At 47.8% G+C, this 23035-nt stretch overlaps 2 protein-coding genes across 6 annotated transcripts in view; one reads left to right on the top strand and one right to left on the bottom strand.

Moving 5' to 3' along the window:
- LOC139766683 (glutaminase kidney isoform, mitochondrial-like) overlaps window positions 1–23035 on the bottom strand; it is a 440343-nt gene that overhangs the window by 157589 nt on the left and 259719 nt on the right. The window lies entirely within an intron of this gene.
- Window positions 234–22578, top strand: LOC139766684 (troponin C, isotype gamma-like). The gene is made up of 6 exons (XM_071695602.1): window positions 234–431; window positions 17317–17365; window positions 17570–17713; window positions 18819–18938; window positions 20514–20645; window positions 20938–22578. Exons 1-6 carry the CDS (start codon window positions 249–251, stop codon window positions 20961–20963), a joined length of 654 nt encoding a protein of 217 aa, XP_071551703.1. The 5' UTR covers window positions 234–248; the 3' UTR covers window positions 20964–22578.

The raw sequence follows: 23035 nt of genomic DNA, 5'->3' as shown, positions 1-23035 counted from the left end.
GCCTGACCTCTGGGTCTCGCCCCTGCAATAAGGGTCGGGTCAGGTCAGGCTGAGGCGGGGCGGGCCGGGGCGGGTCAGGCCGGACACCAGTGATGCTCTGGGAGACCTTCTTGCCCCAATGCCCCGCCCCACGGGGTGACTTCGGGGCAGGAGGTGAGTCACCTCACAAACGGCAGTAAGGCGGGGGAGGTGGCTACTCGCGAGCCGAGCTTTGGCCAACCCCCAGCCACGGTATTTCGGGGTCGGCGATGGCCACTACGGGAGAGGGGGTGGCGCGGCGCAAGGGGCAGGCAGGGGAAGGGGGCATAGAGAAGCACAGGGAGGAAGGAGGAGGAGGAGGAGGAGGAGGGGCAGGAAGGAGGTATATAAAGGGGCCGAAGCGGCTCATAATACCAGTTTACTCAGTGTGTCCACACGAACTCGCCACTATGGTAGGTGGGGGCCGACGTGGCCCGTGTCTGTTTATACAGGTTGTGATCCGCCACACCTCCCGGATACCTCAGTGTGCCTCCCCCGGATACTGTACGATACGTGAGCCTGGATACTGTAAGATACGTGAGCCTGGATACAGTATAATACGTGGGCCCGGATACAGTATAATACGTGGGCCTGGATACTGTACGATACGTGAGCCTGGATACAGTATAATACGTGGGCCTGGATACAGTATAATACGTTGGCCTGGATACAGTATAATACGTGGGCCTGCATACAGTATAATACGTGGGCCTGGATACAGTATAATACGTGGGCCTGGATACTGTACGATACGTGAGCCTGGATACAGTATAATACGTGGGCCTGGATACAGTATAACACGTGGGCCTGGATACAGTATGATACGTGGGCCTAGGTACAGTAAATTACGTGGGCCTGGATACAGTATGATACGTGGGCCTGGATACAGTATAATACGTGGGCTTGGATATAGTATATGTGGGCCTGGATACAGTACAATATGTGAGCATGGATACAATATAATACGTGCGCCTGGATACAGTATAATACGTGGGTCTGGATACAGTATGATACGCGGGCCTGGATACAGTATGATACGTGGGCCTGGATACAGTATGATACGCGGGCCTGGATACAGTATAATACGTGGTCCTCGATGAAGTGACTCAAGAGCCTGGATACAGTATGATACGTGGGCCTAGATACAGTATGATACGTGAGCCTCATACAGCATGATACGTGGGCCTGGATACAGTATGATATGTAAGCCTCATACAGTAAGATACGTGGGCCTGGATAAAGTATGATACATGGGGCTGCAGACAGTATGATACGTAGGTCTGGATACAGTATACGTTGGCCTTATACAGTATGATACGTAGGCCTGTACAGTACGATACGTGAGCCTGGATACAGTATGATACATGGGCCTGGATAGTGTGATACATGAGCCTCGATAACGCATGATACATGGGCCTAGATACAGTACCATACGTGAGCCTGGATACAGTATGATCCGCGAGCCTGGATACAGTATGATACGTGAACTTGGATGCAGTATGATACGTGGACCTGAATACAGTATGATACGTGAACTTGGATACAGTATGATACGTGGGCTTCAATGACGTATGTTACCTGGGACTAGATACAGTATGATACGTGGGTCTGGATACAGTACGATACGTGAGCTTCGATACAGTATGATACGTGAACCTCGATATATCATGATACCTGAGCCTCGATACATTATGATGCCTGAGCCTCGATACAGTATGATACGTGGGCCTCGTTACAGTATGATACGTGGGCCTCGTTACAGTATGATACGTGGGCCTGGATACGGTTAATACCTGAGCCTCAATAGAGTATGATACGTGAGCCTCGATAGAGTATGCTACTTGAGCTTCGATAAGTATAATACGTGGGCCTGGATACAGTATGATACGTGAGCCTGGGTACGGTATGATACATGGGCCTGGATACATTATGATGGGCTTGGATACAGTGTAATACGTGAGCCTCGATATAGTGTCATACGTTGGCCTGGATACAATATGATACATGAGTCTGGATACATCATGATACGTGGTCCTGGATACAGTATATCACGTGAGCCTGGATACAGTATAATACGTGAGACTCGATATAGTATACGTGGGCCTGGATACAGTATATCACGTGGGCCTGGATACAGTATGATACGTGGGCCTGGATACAGTAAGATACGTGGGCCTGGATACAGTATGGTGCTTGAGCCTGGATACAGTATGCTACGTGGGCCTGGATACAGTATGATACTTGAACCTCGATAAAGTAGGATACCTGAGCTTCGATACCGTGTGATACGTGGGCTTGGATACAGTATGATACGTGAGCATGGATGCGGTATGATACGTGGGCCTGGATACAGTATAATACGTGATCATGGATACAGTATGATACGTAAGCATGGATACAGTATGATACGTAAGCATGGATACAGTATGATACGTAAGCATGGATACAGTATGATACGTGGCCTGGATACAGTATAATACGTGAGACTCGATACAGTATGATACGTGAGCATGGATGCAGTATGATACGTGGGCCTGGATACAGTATGCTATGTGGGCCTGGATACCAACCACTAGTCCTTATACTACCTATCAGTCCTTATACCAGCTACCAGTCCTTATATCAACTATATATCCTTATATACCATCCATCAGTCCTTATACTACCTACCAGTCCTTATACTACCTACCAGTCCTTATACTACCTACCAGTCCTTATACTACCTACCAGTCCTTATACTACCTACCAGTCCTTATACTACCTACCAGTCCTTATACTACCTACCAGTCCTTATACTACCTATCAGTCCCTTATACTACCTACCAGTCCTTATACTACCTACCAGTCCTTATACTACCTACCAGTCCTTATACTACCTACCAGTCCTTATACTACCTACCAGTCCTTATACTACCTACCAGTCCTTATACTACCTACCAGTCCTTATACTACCTACCAGTCCTTATACTACCTACCAGTCCTTATACTACCTACCAGTCCTTATACTACCTACCAGTCCTTATACTACCTACCAGTCCTTATACTACCTACCAGTCCTTATACTACCTATCAGTCCTTATACTACCTACCAGTCCTTATACTACCTACCAGTCCTTATACTACCTACCAGTCCTTATACTACCTACCAGTCCTTATATTACCTACCAGTCCTTATACTACCTACCAGTCCTTATACTACCTACCAGTCCTTATACTACCTTTCAGTCCTTATACTACCTACCAGTCCTTATACTACCTACCAGTCCTTATACTACCTACCAGTCCTTATACTACCTACCAGTCCTTATACTACCTATCAGTCCTTATACCAGCTACCAGTCCTTATACTACCTACCAGTCCTTATACTACCTACCAGTCCTTATACCAGCTACCAGTCCTTATACTACCTACCAGTCCTTATACTACCTACCAGTCCTTATACTACCTACCAGTCCTTATACTACCTACCAGTCCTTATACTACCTATCAGTCCTTATACCAGCTACCAGTCCTTATACTACCTACCAGTCCTTATACTACCTACCAGTCCTTATACTACCTACCAGTCCTTATACTACCTACCAGTCCTTATACTACCTATCAGTCCTTATACCAGCTACCAGTCCTTATACTACCTACCAGTCCTTATACTACCTATCAGTCCTTATACCAGCTACCAGTCCTTATACTACCTACCAGTCCTTATACTACCTATCAGTCCTTATACCAGCTACCAGTCCTTATACTACCTACCAGTCCTTATATTACCTACCAGTCCTTATACTACCTACCAGTCCTTATACTACCTACCAGTCCTTATACTACCTACCAGTCCTTACACCAACCACCAATCCACATCACAAATAGCATAAGATTCTAATGTGTTCACATCAAACTAAAGAATATTTCAGTGCCTTTAACGTAGGACCATCACCCACAAGGCTCTGGTGAGGCAGATAGCATAATTTCTATACCGACCAACATAAAAAGTGAAACGAGTCCCAAATCAAGAACCCTGAATGGAAACGTGTAAGTTTTCCGAGTTTTTGCGTAAAAGCGCCAATCTTTAACACACGTATGGCATGAATTGCAAAAATGTGGGAAATTATGAAGAGTAAAACAAGGGTACAGCATTTTTCAGTGGGTTTGTGAAGACGCTAAAATCATCATGAATAACAATATGAGAGGTGACCTGGGGGAGGTAGAGGTCTGCTGACCGGTGCTGCCATCTGGAGGCGGGTGGTGGCTAGCAGGAGTGAGCTCCTCCAGGGAGAGACATCAACTCCGTGCAGCCTTCCACCCGCCAACATGTACGCCCACACCCCTGGCGTCTACCCTAACCGCACACGAACACACACACACACAGGAGACCCAACAGGAATATGTCCACAACAGTAATAAACCAGACACTGGTTTCTGAAGGTTTCAGTGACCCATGATCTGTGGATTCGACATTAAAGGGACAGAGGGTATGGCAAGGACGTGGGCGCCATTAATGTAGGGGAACTTCGCAAGGGTAAGGGAAGATGGGAGTGATTAATTCTGTTAGGGTGACAACACATACCCCCCTATTCCCCGTCTGGTTAGGTTACAGAGACCGGTACAACTGTGTCCCCCTCCTAGAGTGACGAGACTGGCACAAGTGTCCCCCAGCTTGGGTGACGGAGATTATTACAAGTGTCTCCCTGCAAGGGTGATGCGACCAGCACAACAGTGTCCCCCATGCTAGGGTGACCAGACTTATTACAACAGTACCCAAAGGTAAGGTGACGAATTACAGTCCCTCCCTGCTAGGGTGAAGACACAAGTACAATATGTCCCCCAGCGAGGGTGACGAGACTTACTATAACATTTCCCCAGCGAAGATATGACCAGATAACTCCAATTAGTGTCCCCTGGGGTAGGGTGACGGGACAGGTAAAACCCAGTCCCATGATGGCAGACACAGTGGCTCACTTGGTTGCCTCGATTTATAGCACAGCTTATCTAGATGACTGACTGGCTCTGTATATTGCAGAGAGCTTATCTGACTGGCTCGATATACGAAAGAGCTTATCTGGCTTATCTTCTGTGCACGACCCAAATCGTGATATTTATCCCGAAGACATTCCTGTGGGGCTGGAGAGGTCTGGTTATTTACAGGTGGCACAACTCTTAATCCATTCGCACCTCAAGATTAAAAGTTACATTCTCAACTTTACTTATTTAGTTGAAGAGCTTTGTGTGTGTGTGTGTGTGTGTGTGTGTGTGTGTGTGTGTGTGTGTAACCCCTCTATTTACGACCAAGGGAGTTCAAGTAATGCTAGAATGCCTCTGTGAGAGGTTGAAGGTAGGTGGTGGTGGTAGTTCACCACAAGTCGTGACTGCTATGAGATACCAGGTTGGGTCGGAGGTTGGTCGTGGTGGACTGAGGTCGTGGAGGAGAAAGGAAGGAAGTAGGTCGTAAAGACGGGAGGTCTTGAAGGCAAGGTGGGTGTCGTGGTGGGAAAGTGGTGCAGGAGGAGGGTCGTGGCGAGGCAGGGAACACTGCGGCAGGAGAGATCGTGGTGGGAACGTCTAAAGGCAGAGTCGAGTGTCGTGGGGGCGGCAGGAAGGGGGAGGGAGAGGACAGTCCCCACACATCAAGAGGTCGTGGTGACAAGGGGTCGTCGAGTCGTGGTGGGAGGGGACCGTCGTCGTGCAAGGTACTGGGGGGGACAGATAGACGAGGGCGTCGCCTCCGCCGCCGTCCCGGTAGCCAGGGAGGTGCCAATGACACACGTCACAACAGAAGGACAAAGAGAAACACACGAAGTCATAAATCTGGGTTATGAAATCCTGCTTCATGCAAACTCTCTCTCTCTCTCTCTCTCTCTCTCTCTCTCTCTCAGTCTACCCCTCAGGATGAGCACCCATCCCTCCCCATGCTGTAAAGCGGCTGCCGGGTAAAAACGATTTGATCTCCCACAACAACAGAACTTTTCATCTTGTCGCCCTCCCGAGACCCCTTGCTCCCCCCACAGCACTCCACTAGGGCATCGCTTTGTCTTCAGGAATTTCAAAAGAAGAAAGTTTATTTGTCCTCGAGGGATTTTTCTCCCGCGGACCGACGAAAGGTCGTGTTTGTTTATGAGGCTTGGCTTGTGGCTGCTTTGAGAGGTCTGAGGTGTTGTTTGTAGCGAGATCAAGTCTGCGGGTGAAGTAAGGATAGTCTGTCTGAGTCTGTTTGCCTGTTTGTTTGTTACAGTTCATGACTCTAGGCTTGGATGTTTATTTCAAGTTGTTTGGTGCTGGTGTGTGATGCAGGCTGGCTTCATGAAGGATATCTGGTACTTATTTTTTTTGTGCCAACTTATCATCTCGAATTTTTGCCCGTGTTCGTCAATAAGTGCCACGACATGAGGTGCTGTGGTAGGTTAAAGCTCGGTCCTCATCAAGCTTGATAAGTTAAGGTGAGGTTACATCAGGTTAGTGTGGTACTGAGGGGAGCGGACTCCATTCTCTGTACGGTTGAAACTCATTCTAAAAGGAAACCAAACAGGACAAGACAACAGTTACGGTAAAAAGTGACGTAAGGACACGACACAGGTGTGGTGACAGGTGATGTCAGGACAATAATACACATGTGTGGCAAGGGGTGTGAGGGCACGACACAGGTGTGGTGAAGGATGGTATCAGGACAACACACATGTGTAGCAATAGGTGGTGAGAGGACACATTTATATGGTAATGGGTGGTGTGTGACGGTGGACGGAGCCCAGGCGTGACGGTGCCCCACACGTAACACTGCACAGGGCCAAGGTGTGTTGCCACGTCCGTCACATCACTTGTGACGCACCCTACACCTGCGGTTCGTCGTCTTACCGAAAGTCTAAGTTGCGACTACAAATAAATCGTAACGTACGACCACGGTACTTCATTGCCTAGTGCGTCTATGGGGAAGGGGTGTACCGCGCGTACAGTACCCAGTGAGGTGGGGTACAGGAGTGCCACACGATTGCCGTTCCTCACCCACTCATAACGGAGGCGAAGGCAATACATGGCCTGGGGCTCCTCACATGGGAGGTGGACCCTCCAAAACACTACATAGCGTCCTGCAGTAGGCCCACACCAGCACAAGGGCCGCTCGCCTCGCTCGCGAACCACCGTCTTCAAAACGAGAAATGAAAGGACGATGAGTATCAGTACGTGCAAGACTGGCCAGCCACAACTAACGTACGTGACCAAATGTGGTCGTCGTCCACAGACTAGACAGTTAAACTGGTTATAATAATCATCAAGCAGACGCCAACTTCTTCACACACGATTCCTTTGTTCATATAAATGTTTCCTTCGTCCTTCGTTTGGAAGCAGAAGTGGGAGGTGTAAGATGTTTCTCTGCTCACCACCACAAGCCAGTGGGTGATGATGTCATGTCCGGCTCGCTTTATGACCACACGTTAAAATATAATGTTTACCGAGATCTTGGGAGATACTCGAGGCCTGTGTTCATGTCAGCAGCTCAGCGGGGGATGCACCGACTTCAAATATTTGCAATGAATCTATCTCACTCTCCAAGGTCGCGGGGTGGAGGGTGGGGGGGACGAGTTGCCTGATAAACCACCATACATCAAACTCTGCCACACCCTGGTGGGCGCCGGACACAGCCACCCTCGCCAGCAACACCAACGGACGCCCTCCTACCACACCCTGCGACTGATTTCCACAGTCTTCCTCCCTGCAGTTAGGTGACCTTTCCACACTCTTCCCTCCCTGCAGGCGGGAACTCACTCCATTTTATCCGTATCTGCAGCTGGGAGATGTCACCCTCCATGCAGGTGGACAGCATCACCTCTCATCATATCTCATGATTGAGCCATATGAAAAAAATAAGACTTTCCCCTTCACAATACAGACATCAAATGCTTGAAAAGGAATGGGAGAATGCACGTCAATCGATTCCCCAGGTCCTGGACCATATCACACGAACTGATTACATCACAAGACTTCATAGTCTTGCAGTCATTAGCCAGAGAAACAATAATAAAAAAATGAAGAATTCTGACTGTGTGAAATACGACCACACAGCCTCGAGGTGATCAGGAAATTATAAGCCTCGTCTCCCTGAGAAGCTCTTCGCGGGATCTCCTAGCCTCACGCACAGGAGACTTACAATTACACCTACCGATGGAGTCGAACTCCGATGTGACGCAGGTGAGGGAGGCCATTATTCAGGACAGTGTCCATGTCTCCTTAGACACGCCTACCAGGAATGGTTTACAGGGAGGGAGTTCCCTCGGTGCCAGTCAGGAGGAATGGCCTATGACACAACACGAACTAGCCACGTATTATCTCTTGGCGCTGCTTACACCTGCGCCATGCGTGGCGTAAGTCTATACCATGCATCATCGCTGGGGGGGGGGGGGGGGGGTGTACGTACCTGCAGCACGTGTGTGTGGTACAAGTCTGGCCATCCTCCCCCCAAGCGGTCCTTTTACAGTGAACACGTTTCGCCCCATAAACCACAAGGGTGACGTGTGTGGCGCACCCCCGAGGCCAAACATAAGTCAGACCAGAGGACCTTTATAGTATACGGACGGGGCATTCGATCACTGCATCGGGCATCGAACCCTCTCTACAGCTTCTCCCTTTGTTTATAGAAGAGTTTCGTGCCATAATTGTAGACTTATACGGTGAGGAGAGAACAAGCCCTTAATAAGGTGGATTTATGACGGGGTGGGAGGGGATCACAACGCACTAAAATCGCGCCAGCGTTGGGGAACACGGGGTGACTCAAAAGGCGAAGAGGGAGAGACCCATAAGATGGAACACAAGAGTCCACTAAGATGGGACACACAAGACTTACCATCATAAAGGAACCCACAAAGGGCGAACGTATAGACGTCGGTTCAAAAGAGAGGTAAACACGAGCTGCTCCTCCCGATACCAGTTGCTGTCCAGGTTCACTTTACGAGTAGGTGGTAAAGGGAGATACCTCACCTTGGGTAGTTGGACTGTACACCACTTCCTCACCGCGGAATGACGAGAGAAACCAGGACGACCAGGGTGTCAAGGAAGGTAAAGCCAGGGGGCGGAAGGCGAGGCGCCCCAGGTGAGGTAAGAAGAGGAGACGAAGAGACGAAAGAGACTATGTTAGAGGTTAGGAGAAATGGGTCAGGGGAGAGGAAGGGCGTTAAGAGGAACATAAGGATGGGAAATGCTTGGTGAGATGGAAGCGGGTAGGAGCAGAGAGAAACGGGTGCCAGGGTTCATAACCTCCAGCCCTGCGCACCACATGCTGCCAGGGGGCTTCCCCTTCACCTGTGGCCCAGTTATTTCCGTTCTGCCCCCGGGAGATGTCTGGTCGGCCACATCTGCACACACAAGAATAAACAAATTAAAGGGAAGTGGGTGGAAGGGAGGGGAGGGGGTGGGGATGAGCAGGAGTGGGGGAAGGGAAGGACAGTGTAGAAAACTAGGCTCTTACTCGAAGCAAATTACACAAAAATCAATATAAGACACGAGCAAACAAAACTGAAGACGAAATAATTAGAAAACTAATGTACCAAACGAAGAAATGCAGCTGATGATGAAGTAAATAGAGAGAAAAAAAAAAACGCCGAATGAAGTAATGGGTTCAGGGAGGAAGGCGAACGGTGGCCTGGCTGGGGCGGGGCGCCCCACGGTACACGAAATTATGGGGCAGCAATTTACAGCCACGATGGGACATGTGTAGTGTGATCATCTGGGTAGTTGATGGGTTGGGCAAGGAGGGTCCCCAGGTCTCTTGACCACCTGGACATATCCAAGACCAGCTGGACTACAACGTTGACCAGACCAAGACACATGAATGACCATCTGGACACTAAAGCCAACACAGGACCAGCTGGGTCTCAACAAGGAAATACGTCTGGATCTCCAGTAATTGACCAATTGGGTCCTCTATGTATGTCCAGCTGGTTCCCGACACCTTGCCAGCCGGACTCTTTATGTTGGACAAACTGGGCCAGATATACAGACCTATATAGTGGACTCAGGCTTAAACATTCCCACTTACATTAGATGGGTATGAACGATGAAGATCACTTTAATCTTATTTTAAAATAACTCCTTTTTTCCATATCTTCTATACAGCCTTTTGATTTTCATTCATATTTCTTCTAGTTCACAGTATATGGAGGGAGATTACAAGCCTAGCTAGGAAGCAACTGAATACAGGGCCAAGGAAAGCTTAAGTTTAACCAAAGGAATACCTAAACACTATCGTTAAAATACGAACGTAGATAAAACAGGAAACTGCCATGTATACCGTTGAGAGCACGATCATACAAACGAATGAGCGTCAGCACAACCCAACTCAACATGAAAAACTTAGAGAATCATATTGTGGGGCGACCCACATCGCCGAGAGGCTGACCTAGTTTGTTTACACTTGGTGTCTCTCATCAACTGCATGTGTTGCAACCCCCTACCATGCACCTCGCACACACACACACACACACATATCAAACACAAAAACACGTGTTCGAACACTAATACTCTAAGCCAAACTCAACCCAGCTTACACTGCTTCCCGGGAGGAGTGATGCATTGAGAGTTCTCGATACAGCCCACGGTGGACGGAGGCTACGTGTGCACTGGGGGAGTTGCACAAATATATTTCTGAAAAGAAAAGAAGTTCTAAAACTGTCGGGTTGTATGTCTGGTTCCCTATTCCCTACAAGAAACATTTTTCGATGATAAAAGATAATTTCTACGTAACACGAGTTCCGTAAACCATGACCACGACGGGAATCGCTTTCAAACTTTCCGAATATGATAACTTATCCTGAACCCACCCATATAAACAATGACAATGGCCACTTTGCCTTCCGCTCCTAAGACAATCCATTTGGTCTAAGCTGTGAACCTTACCCTGTTAGGCCAGGTCATCATATCTATCAAAAAATAAACTACAAAGCTCATGGTCCTATAAACGTAACTCGTTACCCAGGTCCTTTTTTTTTTTTTAATAATAATGTTTGGCTGCTACTTTCAACTTTTGTAGTTCGATGAAAATACAGTTTACATAACAAACTGACAGGAAACGCGTAAGCTTTCATACAATCGACGGATTTTTAGTTCTAAATGAAAAATTCCTCGTGTTTATTACCTGATGGGAATTTCTGTTAATAGCGATGACGATAGTAGTGATGGTGAAATTACTAGTAGGTCGTGGTGGTGATGGTGATCAAGGTGACGGTAGCGCTGTAGTGGTGGCGATGATTGTGATGGCGGAGGCTTCACCCACCCGACAACATCCCACACCCGCCCCTCCTAACCTAGTAATAACCTGAAAACCTTTAAGACTACTCTGTCGTGCTCAGGTCCAGTTCTCACGCCCCATACACCACCATGTATACCATCATCCCAGACCGCCTCACCAACACGCCTCACTCACATCCACCTAACGCGCATCTGGTCTGACGGGCCTTTGTATACCAGAGCGACAGAAGACATAGTTTCCACCCTAAGTTACAATGGCAAATTCGCAGACTTTAGAAAATGTAATGTAATACTGAGAGTTTGATAACAATAAAAGAACTTTGAGGGTTTACTAGATTTACTAAAATCTTGTGGATTTAATAAGCAAAAAGTTTTGGTGTTAACAAAAATATAAAAAGTTAAAATGAAAGCAATACAATTTTTGGGGTTGAACAAAAGGGATAGAGCTCTGAGGTTTTGATAGAAGAAATGATTATGAAGCCAAGTTAAGCATTTACCTGGCATTCAGTGGTAACTATATGTATTACTTTCACTGTTGACGGTGTATCAACACACACATCCCTTCTATCAGGCGTCAGGAAGTAAGCGCTGCGCTAAACAACATTGAAAATCTGTCCACAAGGAGATAAACATTTATTTAGTCTGAGGAATCCTGTAAAAATTCTTACATGCACTCTCACTTGGCCTTTACTGTATTACAGTCGTCAGATGCTACAAACCATTATATTCTACACCGCCACCGCGGCCGAGTCTAGTTTTAAAATATAGACCAGGTTCTTAAAGCATTTCACAAACAGTAGAGTGTTCATGAAAACCTTTCCTTCCTAGCTAGGAGTCAAGCCAAATTCTTGTCCCGAGCGGCCCCCTCCAAATATTCTTTGTTGCTATGAGCATCATCATAATCATCATCATCATCCAGCAGCAGCCACAGAGGCCTCGCTACAAATTCCTACACCCAGGATGGACGAGGCCTTACCTCCTCTCTCTCTCTCTCCTCTCTCTGCTCGTTCATTATGCTACCAACGAGCCCCATCTCATTGCAAATAAGATATAGTTTAGTGCGGGTGGCACAAGATCCCTGGGGGTGATCCATCATCGCCAAAGGGATGTATAGCCTCGCTGAGGATTACTCTAATTATGCCCAGCGAGACAATTATACCTAAATCTGAGGAAGACGAAGAGAAAAAAAAAATATGGTGTTTTGGCAACCTCCCGAGACGTGCAACGTTGCCAATACATCCAGCCATGTTCGGGATTTTGCTGCAAGTTCTTCTAGTAGATTACTACCGCGCCTGTCACCACACTCATTTTCCACCTGGGGTACATCGTACTTCTCTTTTATATCTCAACCATTTGCTAACGACTCCCGGTGACCTGCTGGGGAGTAATGCCTCGGTTTATCTCATGGAGGGCGCGGATTCAGAAGCCTGGATTTGTAACGCTGAACCACAGATAAACGTTGGTCCATAAACTCACACATCCACTGATAACAGGAGTAACTTAACACCACCACAGGAACAGTAGTCAATAAATACGACAACTGATAACGGCAGGGAAAACAAACATCACTGCAGCTAACGGAATTGACCATAAAAAAGTAGTTACTACGGTACCAGCTGAAGCAAGACACACACTCTGACGTTATGTAGAGGACTACGTCGAAGAATGTGGTCAAGAAAAGGAATACCACGAGAGATGGGTCGGCGGCGACTGCGTCAGGGGAACGGAAGATTCGTCACCTGCGGACCGTGTGTCCTGCCGAACCCTGCAGTGGGCGGGAGGTGTTGCTTGGGAAGGGGGTGTGTTCTACCCTCTCCCTCCCATATTTCTCCCCCTCCCCTGATGTCCGGGGCAAGGAGGAGAGAGGACTAGCGGTTCAATATGTAAACATGTGCCACGTGCCGCGAGGGTCTTCCGCCTTCCTCTTAATATACGATAATTACGGGGTCGAGATGCGGGCGGGCAGAGTAAATAAATGGCCAGTCATTAGCTCTTAAACAAGACTAGTGTCGGGGAGCCGCCCCTCTGTCAGCCAGCCCAGGAGGCCATGCGAGCTGAGCAACGACAGATTACACACACATATATCTTGGGGTCCGACACCACGCGCACACACGTGTGCACGGAGTGTGTATGTGTGTGTGTGTAAGTGTAGACAAACGCGGGATGGGGGAGTGCGTTGGAGGAGAGGAATGGGAGCAGAGTAAGTATAGAAAGACTGAGGCAGGTAATGAGCGTGTGAGAGACGGGGTGAGGGGGAAGGGGGCGTTGGGAGGTAAGTAGCAGGGTATACAACTCTGAGGGTGCCCGTACGAATTAAGCAGCAGGGTGTACAAGCCTCGTTCGCCACACAGACTTCACCACACTGTACAGTCGCTCCCTCGTCAAGGAGCACGTCTCACACATCGTCAGTAGCGTCAACGGGTGGAGGGAATCTAAGAGGACATAAGGGGTCTCACCACACCACCAGAGCCTGCTGGGGCTGGGGATGTTCATGACTCCGGCCCATGAAGTTAGGACGACCTCATGACACCACCTGACCACAATATGAAACGACGTGTCTCCCTCATGACACCATCCGACTACCATACAGAACGACATGTCTGCCTCATGACACCACCTGGCCACAGTATGGTACATGTCTGCCTCATGACACCATCTGACTACCATATGGTACATGTCTGCCTCATGACACCACCTGACCACAGTATGGCCCATGTCTGCCTCATGACACCACCTGACCACAGTATGACCCATGTCTGCCTCATGACACCACTTGACCATAGTATGACCCATGTCTGCCTCATGACACCACCTGACCACAGTATGACCCATGTCTGCCTCATGACACCACCTGACCACAGTATGGCCCATGTCTGCCTCATGACACCACCTGACCACAGTATGACCCATGTCTGCCTCATGACACCACTTGACCACAGTATGACCCATGTCTGCCTCATGACACCACCTGACCACAGTATGACCCATGTCTGCCTCATGACACCACCTGACCACAGTATGGCCCATGTCTGCCTCATGACGCAACATAAACAATCCTAGCCCAAGTGTTCCCCTCTACATAACCCCCAGCACTGTGACCTGCTGGGTCCTGGTTTACACAACACCCCTGAGATCGTCACCCGCCACGCCCCTAAGTAAGAAACATGTAAATAAGAATGTAAACATATCCGCTTACGGTGCGAGTGGCGGATGACAAGAACATACTAATCTGAGGGTGTGATCAATGCAGACAGCATACATTACGGAAATTCAAGAGGTTGTGTGATAGGCAAGTGTTCAAGAGATGGGGGACCGCCGCCTCCTATCATCGTAAAAGTCCCTCCTCCCGTATAGTGTCAAGACGTCTATACACCGCTTACCTAAACTAACAGTGTTGATATGATGGCTTATCACCCACACACACACAAGATGGAGTCTCTCTCTCTCTCTCTCTCTCTCTCTCTCTCTCTCTCTCTCTCACACACACACACACACCGTCTTCCTTCACAATCCCTCTTTGGAACCCATTTTCTTACGTCGGTTTACGACCCAGGTGAGAGGCGGCCCGCACACAGGACCTGCAGCCGAGGCCAAGTGGCACACCTGTCAGTATTTCCGTCCTCTCTTCATTAGCCTACATCTCACATGACGCCGCATGACGACCTCCTCGTCTGAACTCCCACCTACCACATGTGTCTGACCTCTTTACTACCTCCACTAATGTACACATTCCTCTCCACTCACACACACACACACTCTCCTCTCCACAGAGAACAACTGCATTTCCTTTTCCATTTAAGCATGACGGTACGACCTTTGAGCACGACGGTACGACACTAGATCACGACGGTGCGACCCTTGAGCACGACGGTACGACCCTTCAGCAAGACGGCACGACACTAGATCACGACGGTGCGACCCTTGAGCACGACGGTACGACCCTTGAGCACGACGGTACGACACTAGATCACGACGGTGCGACCCTTGAGCACGACGGTACGACCCTTGAGCACGACGGTGCGACCCTTGAGCACGACGGTGCGACCCTTGAGCACGACGGTACGACCCTTGAGCACGACGGTACGACCTTACTGACTCCTGCGGCTTGCCTATGTACATCCGCTGCATACCATGCCCAGTGTACACCAATTTGTACAGTACGGTGAGGGTAGTCCTGCACCCGTGGGAATGGCCACATCTCCTGACCTTTCTCTCTCCACTATTTCGACTTGTTTCGTGTCGGATTTCACAATTTCATGATCTAGTCCTTCTTTTCATCCGCTACTCTGATACTCCAAAAAGTATTTTACCTTTTTTTTTTTTAACCTCTCATGACTTGGAAGTGGGAGCCACCATGAATCCGTCCTACCAGACCAACCCAGGTCGCAGGTCGACAACACATAGTGTCAAGGGCGTGTTCCTAACAACACGACCTGCGTTGCTGACTCAAATCCTCGGTCCGGCATTAAATGTTCTCTGGTCCGTAAAGCATCTGTCCCGTGGGCTCACAGCGAACTACCTCGAATGTAAATGTTCATAATGTGTGTGTGTGTGTGTGTGTGTGTGTGTGTGTGTGTGTGTGTGTGTGTGTGTGTGTAGCTTATTTTTGCGTGTTCATACATACATATATGTCTCAAGGTCTGTAAGTACAAATGGACAGTGCAAATGTGTATACATACCGTTTATTTATGCATTTATACGAACATTAGTGCATGCAGTTCGTATATACCGTGTGTGTGTGTGTGTGTGCATCCGTGGGGGTAGAGATAAGCACGCCACCCATCCTTCCCCGACCCACACACACACACGCTATCAGACAGCATCCGGCAGGGGGTGAAGGGCGCGCCACAGAACACAAGATATGTGCTTCACCTGCCGTTCCCAAAACCTCACCATCAGCAAACACAAACCTCATTAGACCCAAACCTCTCTCTCTCTCTCTCTCTCTCTCTCTCTCTCTCTCTCTCTCTATCTATCTATCTATCTATCTATCTATCTATCTATATATATATATATATATATATATATATATATATATATATATATATATACACTTCACTTTCCTTTCTGCCTTTGGAGTCCTAACTATCCTTATAAGGTTCCTGCAGCTCTCAGGTAGCTACCCATATCCTCCAGTCGGGACCACAGGTTATAAAAAGTTGTGGCGTGTGTGTGTGTGTGTGTGTGTGTGTGTGTGTGTGTGTGTGTGTGTGTGTGTGTGTGTGTGTGCGCGCGCGCTAAAAGGACAACTGAATAGTAGAGTGCTCGGTGAATTCTTTATGGTGGTTGCATTGTGGCCATGAATAATCATGGGATATATGTATGAACGGTGTTTGTAGTGTTTAGTCCAGAACATATGTGGGATAGTGGGACTCTTGTTTTGTCTAGGGAGTGTGGTTTCTGATGGGTGTATGGCTGGTGGATTGGAGTTTAAGACAAGAGTTGGGAGGTCGGCTCTTCAGTGCTTGTCAGGTTATTTCCGGTGGAGTTATGCGAGTAGAAGTTACTGAACTGTGAGAAAGGGTAAGATCTTCTATTTCTACTAAGGGGGTTTGTTGGGCAGTTGTAGATTGGTTTAGGTGGGAGGATCTTCAGTCCTCCTGAATGGAATCAAGGGACGAGGTGGGATTGTATTGGGAGAATCTTTGTTACATTGTGAAGGTGTTCAGTGTTATTAGCTACTGGGCAGCCAGTGAATGTCCCGAGTGCACTATCATGAGTTGTCTGCAGCTTTGGTATATTCAAGAAGGTGGGAGAACAGGCAAGCGAGACGTAGTCAAAAGCGGAGTGGACCAATTGGTTGTACAGGATGTTGACGAATCCTTTTCTTGTGCAAATCTGGTGCCAGTTAAAGTTCTGAGGACATTTAATTTTCTTTTTTTGTTGTTTTGTGTTGATGTTATTAGAGTGGGGAGTCGATATATCCCTATACCCTTGTTGTTGAACACGTCCTTGACTCCCCTACATGAAACTTCTAATACACGCTCATTCTGTCTTTTACCTGTCCATCTCTCGTTTCCCGAACCGGTTCGAATCCCACTGGGTGTCTAACTGGGGTACGGTCTTTATTCCAGGGTGACACAGAAGCAGAACTTCCCCCCATCGACCCAGAACAAATGATCGGTGAGTAAGATACATATAGTCCCTCCAGAAATACCTGTCTATATATGTACATAAATATGTATATAAATATCTATATGCATTCATATGTCTGTCTATAACTGTGTGCATAAGATGCATATTGGGATGGTATATAGTGTAAGTGTGTGTGCGTGTGTGTTTATCTATGTCTCTTTCTCCCACCCGCCCCGTCCCGTCCCGAGGCAGTGTTGAAGCGGGCCTTCGACAGCTTCGACTCGGACAAGAAAGGAGCCATCTCGACGGACATCGTCGGCACCATCCTCAGGATGATGGGCCAGACCGTCAACCGGCAGATCCTGACCCAGGTCATCGAGGAGGTCGACGTCGACGGTCAGTCGCCCTCATGCCACCTGACCTCAACTCATTCTCTTCCCTCACAACCCAAGATGCTCAGCAACCTTCAGCTGTTCCTCGTCTTATTCTCCCCAGCACCTCTCCTCTCCTCCTCCACCACGTCTCACTCCTGCTCGACAACCGTCTCCTCTTAACTCATCCTCCCACCACCTCATGTTGCATCTTACTCACCCTCCACCGCCTCATATTTCATCTTACTCATCCTCCACCACCTCATGTTTTATCTTACTCATCCTCCCAACCACCTCATGTTTCATCTTACTCATCCTCCACCACCTCATGTTTCATCTTACTCATCCTCCCACCACCTCATGTTTCATCTTACTAATCCTCCCACCACCTCATGTTTCATCTTACTCATCCTCCCACCACCTCATGCTTCATCTTACTCATCCTCCACCACCTCATGTTTCATCTTACTCATCCTCCACCACCTCATGTTTCATCTTACTCATCCTCCCACCACCTCATGTTTCATCTTACTAATCCTCCCACCACCTCATGTTTCATCTTACTCATCCTCCCACCACCTCATGTTTCATCTTAGTCATCCTCCACCAACTCATGCTTCATCTTACTCATCCTCCACCACCTCATGCTTCATCCTTACTCATCAGACCTCTACCTCCTCACTCGTACGTTCTTACAACCTCAACTATTTTCCCTCCTCACCTCCCACACTTCCCCCATTATTCTAAATCATGACCCAACATATTCTATAAAATAAAATCAAAGTTTCACTCAATGGATTCGCCATCAGAACTGTATAGACCTTTTATATCATACAGTATACAGTGTTGCCTTCACTGTATGTATAACATCAACCATGTTCTGTAAGGGTAGAAATGTTCACTGGTTCCCTGCTGGACTACAGCAGAACTTGAATGTTCAACGAGCTCATCCTGAGAGGGTTGAGATGTTCATTGTTCACTAAATCACAGGTGCACGGAGAGCCAGAGTTCACCAATTTCATATCTAGATGTTCAGTGGGTTGCTAGACGTTTCTCACAGATGCTGAACTTGGATGGCATGTTCAGAAGGTCCGAGTTGTGTTGTTCACTGGTTCATCGTTGACCCACAGGTTCAGGAGAGCTAGAGTTCAACGAGTTTGTGTTGCTGGCCGTCAAGTTCATGAATGAGGAGGACGAGGAAGAACTCAAGAAGGAACTCTACGAGGCCTTCAGACTATACGATAAGGAAGGTAAGCACTGGCATCTCCTGGGTGTAGCGGTTAGCGCTGCTTGCTGTTCAGCGCACAGGTTCGAATGCTGGTAGCGGCCGTCGATCCACAGTCAACCCTGCTGTTCATCTTCCCCGAAGGGATAGTCAGTAACTGGTTACCTGGCTTAGGCAAATCTTAGAGCACCACGGTACGACCCTAGAGCGCCAAGATACGACCCTTGAGGGCCACAGTACGGTTCTTGAGTGCCATGGTACGACCCTACAGCACCACAGTGCGGTTCGTGAGTACCATGGTAACGACTCTTGAGTGCCACGGTACGACCCTTGAGTAGGATGGGCCATCATCATCCTAATACCCAAGGGCCGTAGTGTCATCCTTACGAGGAGCGTGCACCATTGTGCTCTGGGGTAATACCGTAATGACCAAAGGGGATAGCAGCACATTCTTGCAAAGCTGGAAGAAGAACTGGCTGCATGAGAGAGAGAGAGAGAGAGAGAGAGAGAGAGAGAGAGAGAGAGAGAGAGAGAGAGAGAGAGAGAGAGAGAGAGAGATGTAGATGGCTGCAGTGGAGTGAACAGCTGCGCTGATGAGTGTGTCTTGGTCAAGATAGAACTCGAGATCCATCCACTCGCAGTCCCCCGTGTTGGTGGAACCTCGGCACTGTAAGTCCTAGGGGGGGCCAAGTGGTTTAGTGGATCATCCTTGGGGGGCCCAAGTGGTGCAGTGGGTCCTAGGGGGTTAAGTGGTGTAGTGGGTTCTGAGAGGGCCAAGTGGTGCAGTGGGTCCTAGGGGGCCCAAGTGGTGTAGTGGGTTCTCAGAGGGCCAGTGGTGCAGTGGGTCTTAGGGTGCCAAGTGGTGTAGTGGGTTCTAGGGAGCTAAGTGGCGCAGTGGGTCCTAGGGGACCGAGTGGCGCACTGGGTCCTAGGAAGCCAAGTGGTGTTAACAGGTCATAAGGGCCAAGCGGTGCTATGAATCCCAGTGGCTCAAACTGTGCAGTGAATCTGAGGTGGCCAAATGGTTAATGAGGGAGTGTCATGGGAGTAAAGAGGGAAGTTGTCTGGTTCAGACCTGGTGGGACTAAAGGCGAGAGTTGTCAGGTTAAATGGGGCGTCGTGGGACCAGAAAGAAAAGCTGTTAGGTTAAAAGAGACGTCCTGGGACAGGAATGAAAAGCTGTCTCGTTAAAAAAAAAAAGGGGGGACGTCGTAGGACGAAAGAGGGAAGATGAATGGTTAAAGAGGATGTAAGAGAGAAATGCAAGGGCTGGCTGGCTGGCTGGCTGGTGGGCGGGCGCCTGTGGCGCGAGAGAGGAGCGTCATGTCTGTCGTCCACATATTTCCCAAGTCTCGTCGACCACAAATAAAGCATGTTCTCTTTTTTCTCCTCCAAACGGACTAGCAGTACAACATTCCTTTATAAAATATATACACATTATTTTTCAAGGTTTTATAAAGACGTGAGAACAGAACGAAGACCCAAATGATATATAATAGTACTGCCAATTATGCAACGAAAATGTACTTAAGGAGAAAGCTCCAGAGACCACTAACATAAAAGCAAGGTGATTCAGTGAGGACTTCTTCCTCCCTTACAGGCCAGGGCTTCATCCCGACGAAGGTGCTGCGGGAGATCCTGCACGAGCTGGATGACAAGCTCACCAACGAGGAGCTGGACGGCATCATTGACGAGATCGATCAAGATGGCTCCGGCACCGTCGACTTCGATGGTGAGTTGGCCACTGTTACCACCTCCGCCCACCTTCCTCACCTTGGTTTGCCACTGTTACCTCCGCCCACCTTCCTCTCCTTCTCTGCCTTATCCTCATTCCTCTTGAGTGGTGGCATTTCTAAATAGGCCAAAGCAAAAAGTTCTGCCATTAGCTTCTTCTTAGATGATGAAACACATCAAGAGAAATATGCAGCCAAGACGTAGTTGGAAGTACTTGCACTTAACACTTGATTCCTGACGTGAAGGAAATTTGGTGGTTTGAATAATGTGAATCCCATTTTCTTCTACAGAATTCATGGATATGATGACCGGCTAAGATGGCAAACTCCCACATCAGTCACCTCTCCTCCATGACCTCATTGCTCTACGTCACCATTACGTCATGGAATACTATCCAATGAGATCACACACACACACACATATACACATACACACACCTCTCAGAGGCCCTGTCTTCTGGGGTTTGTTTATGAATGATTTGCCAACCATGTGTTATGTCCCATGGACTCGGGTAATTGAACTACTCACATCAGAATTCCATCGAAAAGTCAAATTATTTCATCCACAATAGCATAAGTCTTCCAGTTATCAGAGTTAAACTCTATTGGTCGAGAGATCCCATGTGCCAGGTAAAGTGATCCTTCCCTTCGTAATGATCGAGTACAAAGAGTCCATAAGATATGATATGTTCTGTGATTGAATCGTTGATGCATATTTTATAATTTTTATACACATCTAACTTTAAGTTACGGTGGTTCATATATATATATATATATATATATATATATATATATATATATATATATATATATATATATATATATATATATATATATAATATATGTATATATATCCCCATTTTATTTTGCTAGGTGTCCTGGTTAAGAGCTGATAAGAAGCTTAGCACTGTCTTGTCTTGTTATAGCAGTTCTGTTGTGCTGTCGCCAAAATGTCAGAGTGTCTCCCACAGTGGCGCACAGACTCTACCCCCCCCCCACCCACCCCCAACACTCTAGCAGTGTACAGCCCTGCATCCCGCCTCCCCACACAATGGTCCTGCAGCATCACATCGTGTCCCCTGTTCTCTGCACTGGGGTTCCATGCCTTCCTATGCCCTTCCCCCAGAGCAGTGTATTACCTGTTTGTGATGGTGCCCCACGTGTTCCTAATACTGGAACCTTCCTCTCACAGTAGCATACGTGTTCCCCATTCCTCCATAGTGTTACTGTGTGTTTACCTCATCCCTTGAGTCGACACAACTTCATTTCTCCATAGTAGTGTATAAAATGTTCCCAACCCACCAGTGTGGCACACTATGTTCCAGCCCCTATCATCCCCCAGTAGTTACACCAAGTCCCCCAATACCCCCATCACGGCACGACATATTTTCCAATCCTTGCAATGCTCCCAGACCCACCAGTGGTACCGCACGTTCCTAAAGTCTCATCACAGCACTAAATATCCCCTGATCCCAAATGGTGGTACCACTTGTCCCTGAACCCTCATCATGGCATTACATATCCCTCGTCCCTAACAGGGCTATCATGTTGTTTGTCCTCCACACTCAAACTACACGTTCCTAATCTCTCACCTTAACACCACTTACTCTCCGTTCCCTCCTCCCACTTGGTATCACATGTCCCTAGTTCCCCAGAGAGAAATCTCATGTTCTCAATATCCCACAGTGGTACCATGAGATCCCAATCCCTCAGGGCTGTGCAACACATACCCTCAACCCCTTCAGTGATGCTACACATATCCCAATCTCCCGAGTGATGACACATGTATCCATAATTTGCTACCATATGTTCCTAGTTGCCCACAGTGGAACCACATATATCCCCCACACCACTCCGGTGGGCCTCAGTGTTGTCATGTTACCGGTATGGGAAGTCAATGGCTCTTGTAAGAAAATAAAGAAAATCTACTGGCATGTTATACCAATTTCAGTAACCTTCTCTCGTTTCATGACTAATTCAATAACCTTCTCATCTTATTTTCTTAAAAATAGGCGAGATGGGATGGGCAAAAGATATGCTCCTAATAAGAACCATCTTGGACAAATGGTATTATAATACATATAAGTAATAAAAACACAAAAAGAATGGATCTGATCTCCTTAGTGTTTGTAAATCCAACTCACAAAGATCAAAAGGTTATAGTAATGAGGAATGCTAAAAGATAAGGAAGTTCACCAAGTTCGCTCTATGAGGACAGACGTCATTAAGGTCACTCCTCACATGCCTGATTCTCAGAAAGAGGCTATGGGAGACAGAAGCCAGAGGTGAACCATGTCTCCAAGTCATAGGGCATAAGACACATGCATACAACTCACGAGAGCAATGGCCAGAATAACACTTGTAGAACAAAGAGAGGGAAGCAAACCTG

The sequence above is a fragment of the Panulirus ornatus genome, chromosome 58, assembly GCF_036320965.1.
Source record: "Panulirus ornatus isolate Po-2019 chromosome 58, ASM3632096v1, whole genome shotgun sequence".
Taxonomy (NCBI): Eukaryota; Metazoa; Arthropoda; class Malacostraca; order Decapoda; family Palinuridae; genus Panulirus; species Panulirus ornatus.
Note: the sequence above shows the minus strand (reverse complement) of the source record. Positions and strands in the feature narration are given on the sequence as shown.